This window comes from Xiphophorus maculatus, chromosome 3 (assembly GCF_002775205.1).
Source record: "Xiphophorus maculatus strain JP 163 A chromosome 3, X_maculatus-5.0-male, whole genome shotgun sequence".
Classification (NCBI taxonomy): Eukaryota; Metazoa; Chordata; class Actinopteri; order Cyprinodontiformes; family Poeciliidae; genus Xiphophorus; species Xiphophorus maculatus.
The window spans coordinates 10731122-10742153 of NC_036445.1; the positions used below are offsets into that span (position 1 = coordinate 10731122).

At 38.0% G+C, this 11032-nt stretch overlaps 1 protein-coding gene across 2 annotated transcripts; it reads left to right on the top strand.

The window, feature by feature from the left end:
* On the top strand, positions 1 to 10706 carry LOC102238120. Of its 2 annotated transcripts, none has more exons than XM_023331588.1 (14): positions 1 to 441; positions 1605 to 1970; positions 2920 to 3018; positions 3234 to 3578; positions 5662 to 6027; positions 6215 to 6562; positions 6776 to 7129; positions 7222 to 7239; positions 8013 to 8076; positions 8161 to 8204; positions 9373 to 9523; positions 9828 to 9941; positions 10126 to 10193; positions 10608 to 10706. In XM_023331588.1, the coding sequence occupies exons 1-14, from the start codon at positions 49 to 51 to the stop codon at positions 10629 to 10631; spliced, it is 2754 nt and encodes a 917-aa protein (XP_023187356.1). In that variant the 5' UTR covers positions 1 to 48; the 3' UTR covers positions 10632 to 10706. The 2 variants fall into 2 exon arrangements, with proteins under 2 accessions (XP_023187356.1, XP_023187357.1); XM_023331589.1 differs by having other exon boundaries at positions 3237 to 3578.
* The last annotated feature ends 326 nt before the right edge of the window (positions 10707 to 11032 follow it).

Genomic DNA, 11032 nt, shown 5'->3' on the forward strand with positions numbered 1-11032 from the left:
CAACCCACCCAAAAGCTTTAAAACAGTCCAAGACTTTGTTCGAGAACCATGAGACATTTCTTTGTGGTGTCTTCCTGTTTGCTGCTGTTTCTGCAGCAGGCAAAATCCAGGACAGATGACAGGACAACCTGCAAGCCAGTAACAGCCAGCTTCTGTCAAGGTTTGGGATATACTTCTACTCCTTACCCAAGTGGGGCCCAAGGGTTCAGCCTGTACCAAGTTGGTAAGATGGTGGAGACCGCCTGCTCACCACATATCGCCACTGTCATGTGTCGCGTTGTTGTACCTGAATGCGGTTCAGAAAATGAGAGCCAGAAGAAGCCATGCCAAGCACTCTGCGACAAGGTCAAGAAGGATTGTGAGTCCACTCTAAGAGCAAAGTGGTTGTTCTGGCCGTCGAGGCTCCGGTGTGACTCTTTACCAGTGTCTAACTGTGTGCAGGTTAGTTGATCAAGTTTTCACTTTAAGTTCATAAGAGGCACAAACGGAGTTTTCAAAATTAGTAACTTCTTTACCTTTTTTAACTTTGTGGTTCATGAAATGTGAGACATCACTTTATGCCAGGGGTCTTCAGCTCCATTCCTCAGGAGTTGCTGTCCTGGCAACTTTTAGATGCATCACTGTTCCACATCTGAATTTGATTGATTATTGTCAGGGCTCTTCAGAACATGATGATATAATTAAGACATTTGACTCAGATGTGTTGAAAGGGGAACAAAGGCATCATTCAACACAGCTTTGATAAGTCTTCATAAAAATTATGGCAAATTATTCTTTAGGTGGAGACAAGTGTTGTGGGTGGTATTGTCATTGCATGACTGATTTGATTAAATCAATCAGAATTTATCACCTGGAAATGTAAAGTTATTAGAATAGTGAGGTCATTAATAGTATAAACCTTGCAACACTCAGTGCAAAAAAGAACAGATGACCTTTCCTCTTGAAGGCTGCAGCAGCTGCAGACAGATGTCTAACCAGATACCTCCATAGGATAGCCATAGGCCAGAAAGGTGAATTGAGAGATGCAGGGCATTAAATCTTCCAGTTCAGCAATGCACCCACACTTCCAGTGCAGACCAAACCTAGAACCCAATCATCCTGATGGCCAGACATCCACCTAATGCGCCAGAGCAAGATTATCCAACCTGTTATCAACGTGTTGGTCAGGCATCAGCCTGCACCATGTCTGGAACTCAGAGGGACCAAAGGCGGGAGGGCATACTATTCTCCCACCTGGTGGAGTTGTCCCTGCAGTCCACAACTGGTCCAGCATATCCATGAGAAGCATAGAGGTCAACAGTCAAGGGTGTTGAAGATTTCATCGCTTGCTTCCTGGCCCTAATCTGAAGGCCATAATTTTTATAACTAAAAATGTTCGCACAAGATGGGGCCAAAAAAGCAGTTAAGGAGTATTCCTTGAACCTATACACCCCACCCAGCAAAGTCCATCATCCCACACACCAATACCCATTCCAACCTCCTCAACTTGTTCCTAACTCCCCTTTGTCTAGAGTTTATTTTAGATCTAATCCAAAAATGGATATTTTTTAATCACAACTAACACTGTAATGCATTTAAGATGACCATATTTTTTGTTCCAACAGGGTGAAGACAATTCTGTGACTGAAGCTCCCCCAGCAACATGTGAGGCAATCACAGTCCCTTTCTGCTCTGGCCTGCCTTACAACGAGACCATTCTGCCAAATAGACTAGGTCACGAAACCCAAGCTGAAGTAGGCCTGGAAATACACCAGTTTACGCCCCTTGTGAAAGTGCAATGCTCTCCTCACCTGAAGCCATTCCTCTGTTCAATCTACACACCAAAATGTGTCTCAGCAAAACCCCAGCTGCCCTGCAGAACACTTTGTGAACAGGCACGGTCTGAATGTGCTCCATTGATGAGTACATATAACTTTCAGTGGCCCAATTCCCTAAGGTGTGAATCTTTTACTACAGAGTCTTGTAAAGAGGTGAGCTTGTTGCATTAATCATAACTAAAATGTAGTTCAAAATTTAGTTGAAATTTTGATTGTTTGAACTTTCAATTATTCAATTCTTATTCTTTTTTTTTTTGGTTGGACTTTCATTTATCAAATTGTGTTATATGCTTCAAGTCAAACAAGGCAGCTTTTATTCTTAAAGATGTTTTCAATTGTATCCTCCCACCTTACAGAAATCATGTCAACCTTAGATCATTGTTTTAAGCAAGGTTTCTATACAGTCTTGAAAAGTTTGCAAAAGTTTATAATTTTATCTTTTTACATTCTGGAAAAAAGAGAGAATGAAAAAATGTTTGGTTTTACATAATTTATTTGTTATTCTGATATATTCATGTACAAAACATGTAAATTCAGATCTATTATCTTCAAATTGATTTGTCTTGACTATTGATCAGATGGATTTTAGGGGGATCCATGAAATTATTTGATGATTCTTAGACTGGCATTTATGACAATCTGGATGTTGCTTAAAAACTGGCCAAAGAATTAAAACGTTTTTGTTCTGAAACCTTTACAATCACAATAAAATATATCAAAATTTACAATCTGTTCTTTAAATCAGCTGTAGGTAGTGGAGGATTGTTTTGTTCAGATTTTACAAACCTAATGGTTGTTGATTTTAAAGTAGAGCTGGTTTTACTTGCCAGGACAGAATAAAAAAAAGTCAGCATCATGTTGTTTCATGATTTGTAGAAAATACAGGTAATTAAATCCAATTAGGAGATTTAGGTTTATGTTTGAAATTTGAACCTGAAAAAGGCATTTTGGGAAGACAATTGTGTAGAAACCTAGCTGAAGCGTCTTACTGGAAATAGATGATGTAATTTATTCTCTGTAAAAATTCAGTCAGTAACTTCTTCAGCTTTCTTGTGCCAGCTTTTAGCAGCCAGGCTCTAACCACCCATTTTTATTTCTGCAGAGTGGTGACTCAGAAGCATCTCAATCACAACCAGATGTTGAGCATTCTTCACGGATTTTGGTCAGTCGGGTTGAAGTTTCCCAGAACCGACCACCTGCTGTGAGACAGCTTTGTTTTTATTGCATGTTGAGCATCGTTTTGTTTCGTGACCTGTGGTCTTAAACAAGCACCTTGTTTGTAAAACCTCCATTGGTAGACTCTTTCTCCACCTCCCAATAAAAGCAGCAGACTGAGTTGAAGTTTTGGGATACGGGCTGTGGTCGAGAATCATGAAGCTTTTATTCTTAGTGGTTCTGTGCATGCATGTTTTTCAGCAGGTGCACTCTGGAAAAGATGACAGTTTAAGCTGCAAGCCACTAACAACCAACTTTTGTCAAAGTGTGGGATACAAAACTACCCGTTATCCAAATGGAATCCAGGGCTTCAGCGTGCATCAGATTGGCCAGATTGTGCAGACGGGCTGTTCCCCACATGTCAATATCCTAATGTGTCGTGTCGTCGTGCCTGAATGTGGCCCAGGGGATGAAAGTCGAGTGAAACCATGCCGGGCTCTTTGTGAAAAGGTCAAGAAGGATTGTGAGCCCGTCTTAAGAACTAAACGACTCTCTTGGCCAACAACGCTTCGGTGTGAAAGTCTCCCACAGACTGACTGTGTTCAGGTAAATATCAGAGATTTCTAAATAGTTCTATCTCTGCAGAGGATTTTCCTCAGTTACAAAACTAAACAATTGTGTAGGCTCTTTAATTTCTTTAGTGAGTTAGTTTAATAAATTAGGGAATTTTGTTTTAGTTTGCAGATGAAATTTAAAAGCACATTAAACTTAATTATAATTGTACTCTAATGTCTAAAAACCCTGGCTGTAGTAAACCATAAAGATGCCTGTAGTTTGGCAAATTATAAATTAGTGACTATAGTACTACTGCCAAAGGTATTCATGCACCTTAAACCTAAACAAGCATCAATGCATTTTATAATTTTTTTATGAGATAGACTAACACAAAGAAGCACATCATTGTGAAATTGAAAGAACACGTTTTATTTTTTAACAACAACAAAAAATAGGAAAGTGTGGTTTACATTTATATTTGCTTTGCTGAGTCAGAACGTTTTTTTTCTAGTCTTTGTCTACCAGCTTTGGACTCCTATAGGCTACAATTATTGTCCATTCTTCTTTGCACAATTTCAAAGCTTTGCCTCTTAAACCCTTTTAGATGAATACTTTGACTGGGCCATTATAACACATGAATATGCATGGAAGATCATTGCACTTCAGTCTTTCCTATTTGTACTGTGGTGTTGTCCTGCTGGGTTGTGAGGCTTTGGCCCAGTTCCAAAGGATGGCAGGTCATTGTTGCAAAACTATTTAAACTTTTAGATGATGGACTGAACAGAGCTCTGTGAGATGTTCAAAGTGTAGAAATTTATTTTATAGTCTAACTTACACTAATGATCTGTACACGCTCTCTGAGCCAATGTACCAATAACTGGCTTCAAACCAGCCCCATCTGGTCGGCCTGAGTGGGACCAGAGCTCTCAGCGTTCAAGGAAATGAAGTGGGACTGGACTCAAAGTGTGATTGAAAAAGAACTGGACCTAAGTTTGAAGGCAAGCCAGGCAGCCGGGCATAACGCATCTCTCAGGTTGCATGCAAGTCACACAGATTGCCCCCTTTTTCAAACCTCTTTTCACATGAAATCTGGCATGCATTTATCTCTTGAGCTGCAATATGTAGTTTGTAAACTTGTAGAAGGAGGTGAAGTTGGATAAATCAAAATGGTACGTTTTGAATAATGCTCTAAACCAGGGGTCTCAAACTCCAGTCCTCGAGGGCCGCAGTCCTGCAACTTTTAGATGAGCCTCTGCTGCTCCACACCTGAACAGAATAATTAGGTCATTAAGGCTCTGGAGAACTGATCTACACAAGGAGGAGGTCATTAAGTCATTTCATTCCAGTGTTTTGTACCTGTGGCACATCTAAAAACTGTAGGTCTGCGGCCCTCGAGGCCTGGAGTTTGAGACCCCTGAACTAAACACTACTTTTGATTAAAAAAAAACTCACCCAGAAAATACAATTCTCCATTAGAACCTACAAAAAGACAGTAGAGGGGGCAACATCATCCAACAGGAAAGTTACCCAACGATACAGTCAGAGCTGCAATGGAATGATTTAGCTCAATTCTTAATTGTAGAAAAGGTTAAGGTCCTTACCTAAATTGAATTTAGAAGTTGTGGCATCCTTTCATTGATAATCACAACCTGAACAATTTTGCAAATAGGAGTAGGCAAACATTTCAGCTTTTAGATGTGTAAAGCTGGCAGAGACATACCACCAACAACTAGCAGTTGTAACTACAATAAAGAAGCATTTCACAAAAAATGACTAAGACATGCATGCTTTTAAGATGTTTACTTGTAAAAAACAACAAGGCATAATTATCCTTCCAAATCACAAGTATGTGCTACTTTGTATTGTCCTATCACAAAAACTCCCAATAAAATAGACTGACATATGCTCGAATGAAAAAGTTATAATCATGAATGGTCAGTTCAAAATTAGGACCCTATTTATAAATAAGAAGCAATCTAAACCTGTTTTCTGCTATGAAAATGAAAAAATGCAAAAACTGAGAAAAAAAAAGCAAAGATGTGACACTAATGACAATCACCAAGGATGGAGATGAGGGACTTGGAGGAATGGATGGATAGATGATTTATGATCTCCTCTTTATTTTTTCTTGCAGGGTCCACCTGCCCCTGTTACACAAGCCCCACCAGGAACATGTCAGCCTATCACAGTCCCTATTTGTGAAGATGTGTCTTACACAAACACTATTCTGCCCAATATTCTAGGCCACAAATCCCAACAAGAGGCAGGCCTGGCCATTCATCAGTTTCTCCCACTTATAAAGGTTGAATGCTCTCCTCACCTTAAGCCCTTCTTGTGCTCAGTCTACACACCTAAATGTGTGTTAGGAAGACCCCAGGCTCCCTGCAGGACCCTGTGTGAAAAGGCACGCTCAGGCTGTGGGAGACTGATGAGCAGTTTTGGTTTGCCATGGCCTGAATCCTTAAAGTGTGAGGCATTTACCACAGAGTCATGCGAAGAGGTAAGGTTCCCATTTCACTGTCATTACGATTTAAAGACATCTTTAGATTGGAAGATTTGTTATTATGGAAATGATTTTATAAATGGGAAATTTATTCCTTTACTTCCACTGAATCTACAAAAAAGCAATGCTTACAATGAAGTAATAAAAATAATCTTGATGTTAACATATTTCTTTATTTTTCCAGACTTCTGTTGTTCTTGGAACATGTCAGACCATGACTTCTCCTTTCTGCAAAGACATGTCTTATACAGAAGTATTTCTGCCCAACATGCTTGTCCACAAAACTCAGGACGAGGCAAATCTGGCGCTAGATCACTTTATGCCTCTTGTGCAGCTTGAATGCTCTGCTCATCTGAAGCCTTTCCTGTGCTCTGTCTACCTTCCCAAATGTGAGTCTGGGAAGGACCTGACTCCCTGCAGGACGCTCTGCGAGAAGGCTCGATCCGGCTGTGAGCCACTGATGAACAGATTTGGCTTAAACTGGCCTGAAAACCTGAAATGTGAACAGTTTACCACAGAGTCATGTGAACAGGTATGTCTGCTGGTTTTCTACAAAATTTCAAATAGCCCATCCAAGATGGCCTATTTGAACTCTCTTAAATATGGAAATAAATACATACTGGTATTACTACAGGGCAGAGCCAGAAGTGAACAACAGAAATGTATCTAAAATAAATGAAAAATGTTGCAGCTTATTGAAGCAGGAGTGCACGCAAAATAACTCAATTTGTATTTTTATGTGCAGTATGGAATGAGAAGCAGTGACAGGATGTGTGAGCCCATCACCATACCCATGTGCCAGGGCCTGTCCTACAACCAGACCATCGTCCCTAATCTTCTTGGCCACACAAGTCAACGGGAGGCCGTCATGAAGATGTCTTTCTTCAGCTCTATTGTGCAGACTGTCTGCTCAGCGGACATACAGCTGTTTCTGTGCAGGGTGTATGCCCCGGAGTGTGTGGAGGGCCGAGTCCTGCGTCCCTGCAGGTCATTCTGTGAAAAGGCCAGAAGGAACTGTGAGGGTTTCATGAACAGTTTTGGTGTCTCCTGGCCAAATGAGCTGCAATGTCATGCATTCCCGGAGGAATCATGCATATCTGTAAGGAATAAATACTAAATATTAAAAACGTTGACTTAAAAGATGGATTTTTATATTTTGTATGTAATTTTTTTTCTTTCTTTCTTCCTCAGGAAGAAAAAACAAAGGAGGTAAGACTGCCTTACTAGTTTTTAAAAATCATCTTTGTTACTTTTTTGGATGTAAACTGTAAAAAAAAAAAAAAGCTATTATAAATGTGGATTAAGAACACAGCTGTTTTGCTGTATGGACATTAACTTCCTAAGAGAAATAATGTGTGTATTTTAGATCAATGTCCTTATAAATGTAATTTGAACCATTTTTTCTGTGAAGAAACAAAAATACAGCATCTCTGGACGTTAATCTGTTCTTACCTGAGCTTGAGATTAAGTGTATTTATAAAAGGCAATATTTAGGAATATAATTTGTAGAGCTTTAAAAAAAAATAAAATAAAAATACACAGCTTGTATCTGGCAACATTTTTACAAATACATCTCACTGTTTGAGCTTGAATTTATACCAGAAAAAGTTAAATTAAGTACCTGTAGTTGCCAACCTAAGCATAGTGAATGTTTAAGCTAAAACACAAATAGCACAGAAGAATGTTTGACAGCCTTTGTTTCTGTTAGCTATGAGGGTACAATTAATAAAAACATGACATTTAAAATGAAAATATTATATCAGACCATTAATTAACATTTTAATGCAGAAATGTTGACTTAGTGAAGTCTATTTAATACAAGCTTTTAGGATGTTATTTTTAATAGGTACTTTTAATCTAACTAATGAGCCTCATCAGAGACATATTCTAATTGATTGAACATCTAAAGAAACCCTTCATTTCTTTATTTTTATTATGACCGTGTGTACGTATTACTGTGTTCATTGTTTGTTTTCCTTAAGATGCTGAGAGACAAAGAGGTTCTTGCTAAGCTGAATACTGGTGGCTACACAGTTCGCGGCGAATGTAAGTTTATATTTACAGTTTAACAATATTGCATAAATAGAATAGGAATATGTTACTAATGTTTCTCCCCATTGTTTAAAACAGCTCTTACTCTCAAGACTGCACACCTGCTGTTGGTACTGATGGATGTATCCTCTTGAAATGAATATTCTGGAGTTTTGTTGTTTTGTTGGGTTTTTTTTGCATAAATGTTGATTTTCTTTTGGTATTATTGGAGTCATACATCAAACTGGTTAACAATGGTTAGAAGGATTGAGAGCTGTCATTGCTTTGTTCTTTCATTCTTCATATGGTGGCTGTGTTCCGCCTTATGAAAAAAGTAAGGAGCGCCATCATGTGGGGGAGCTTAGAACTGCTGCTCCTCTTCATCGAAAGAATTCAGCTGGGTTGGATTTCTGATCAGAGGCCTGCTGAATGCCGCCCTTTGGTTGGTTTTTTATTCCAGTTAGAGCAGATCCAGAACTCACTACAGGGATAATATCTCCCGCCTGGCCTTGGTGCGCCTTAGGATGTTCCAAAATGTGCTGAGTAGTGAATCTGTTGATAGGGATGTCAGGATTTCTGTCTAGACCTCTTACTTGCAACCAATATTGGAGAAATGGCAGTAGGATAGGTGGGTAATATCACAGATTAAATTCAGTCATCTAGCAAAAAAACAAATTCTTCACACAGTATCATTCTAGGTTTATTGGAAAAACTGATTATAATGATTTCCAGTTATCAAACACTTTGCAGATTGATTTTAAATAGGATTTTTATTTCTGCCACAAATAGATTTATGTTAGGATGTAATTATCTTCACTTCTGTTTTTGATACCATTTGGAATTAAAAGGATGATACATTTGAAGCAGCCGTGATTGGTTCTCTATAAAATTAAAAGTAGAGACTTGTGAGTGTTTTAAGCTACTATATTCAAATCCACTATAGTTTAGCTGTGATAGTTTCTTGAAGAGGGCAGTAGCTGAGGTAATGCTGCCAACAGTTAAATGTGACTTTCTCCTGCTATTCACCTTTTACTTGTTATTACTATAGAAAGTACTCCTGCATCAGTTCTTCTGTCTTTTTTGTGTATCTGCTCTGTCTTCTCAAATCTCCAGTCTTTCATAGCAGATGGCCACTTCAGAACAGATTCTGTTTCTGCTGAAGGTTGTGTTAAATCATTTTGTGCTTTTGTACTGACTAGATAAGCTATTGTGACATAACTGGGAGAAAATCCATGTAAGACCCTCACCAAATGATGCTCATCACAGTCTTCAACATGACAAGTTTTTCTGTTCTTTAACTGGCACTTTCAGGCAGATAAAACTGGAGACCTGGATGTGGTAGAGTTTTTCAAACTGGAGCACTATGTGGCTGCAATCAGGAGAGAATATGTGGGAAACTATGAGAGCAGGGGTCCATCTGCTGTCACACAAACCCAAATGAAAAAGGTGGTTGCTTCCCATGGTATGTTATGTGTTTATTATTAACATGTGCAAAATTTGCATAAAAAAACAACAACAAATAAATAAATTCCTGATATTGGTGCAACACAGATATCAGGAATGGAAATATATTTCTAGCTGTGCTGTTACACCTCCAGTGTCAAATGTAACAATTTCATGTAATTTAATTTAATGTAACTGACATTTGTAATAGGTGTTACCTACAAATAACAGGATTTTTTCCACAACAAACATCCACATTTTTTGCATATTTTTTAAATTTGCAGTTGTTTTTATTTTACTAATTCCTGCTCTCTACCTTGCAGATTTCAATTTAGATGAGGCGACCTTCAGAGCTCTTTGGCTTGAATACAGCTCCAATGATGGAGTTAACTATGACAGTTATGTTGCAGCCCTGACAAAACTTAAAATCCTTAAAGGTACTTTCATAGAAACTTTTAAAATCTTCTCTGTTGCAACAGTTGGTATTGTTTATGTTTTGGCTTTTGTATGCATGAAGGTGCTTCTGGTGTTTGTCTAAGCAATAGTAGGGTACATGTCATTAACAATCAGTTTACACACTGAAGATTATGAATGATTTTCGATTGTTGCTTCTTTTCTCAGATCGTTTCCAGGCTCATCTGCTGAATCTCTCATGTGACTGCAGGGTTGCAAGCTTCTCATTCAACCAGGTGAGTAGAGTCTTTTGTTTATTTTTGGAAAATCAGTTGTATCTCTGGTAGATTTTACCAACTAATATTTACAATCTTACAGATTTCAAATATGATGATTGGAGATCAGTCATTCCTTCATCAAAGTTATTTTTGATGAAGGATATTGATGAAGGAATCGATATCCTAATTTAATTGGCTTAAATTAGCTTTTAAGTTAATTTAAGAAATTTGACTGTGTTAAATCCTTAAGCAAAGGATTTAAAATTGTGACATCTGCTGTTCTTTGCTGGGTATTACATTAATGTCAACTAAGGGCCAAAAAAAGAAGGAATTTAATAAAGTTGTATTTTGCCTCCATATTGCTATTTTACAGAAACTCTCCATATAATTATTCAATTTGACATTTGTGAATTTATTTTGTTTCTCTTCCAGTTCATGAAAGCTGCCATAATCTGAGGATCAGCAGAACTCATCAAACTCCATAGCACCTCAGTAGATTTGAAATAAAGCATGTAAAATATTGTATCGTAATTCCTGAAGTTGGCTAATAATTTATTAATGCTTCTATGGTCAGAACTCACATGTATGGGTTTACTGATCTAATATTGAAAATAATGTACTTCTTCAAACCTGAAAAAATATTAGTACCTAACAAAAACATCCTGTGGGACAATAATTTGAGGAAGAAGTCTTCACTACTACACAGACATTTTGATTATCAATATGAAAAGATTAAACGTACAAAGAAGAAACATCTGATTGCAGCAAACATCCTGTTAGTGTGCCTGCAGAAAATATAAACTGACATACCGTAGCTAAATAATAAAATACAATGATCAACATTTTTTATGGTTGGA

Bases quoted from the DNA above. Each gene is read 5' to 3' on its own strand.
- LOC102238120 (XM_023331588.1), top strand. From the start codon at position 49: ATGAGACATTTCTTTGTGGTGTCTTCCTGTTTGCTGCTGTTTCTGCAG. The intron at 3,579-5,661 runs GTAAATATCAGA...TTTTTCTTGCAG, and splicing joins CACAGACTGACTGTGTTCAG to GGTCCACCTGCCCCTGTTAC. The intron at 8,077-8,160 runs GTAAGTTTATAT...TGTTTAAAACAG, and splicing joins CTACACAGTTCGCGGCGAAT to CTCTTACTCTCAAGACTGCA.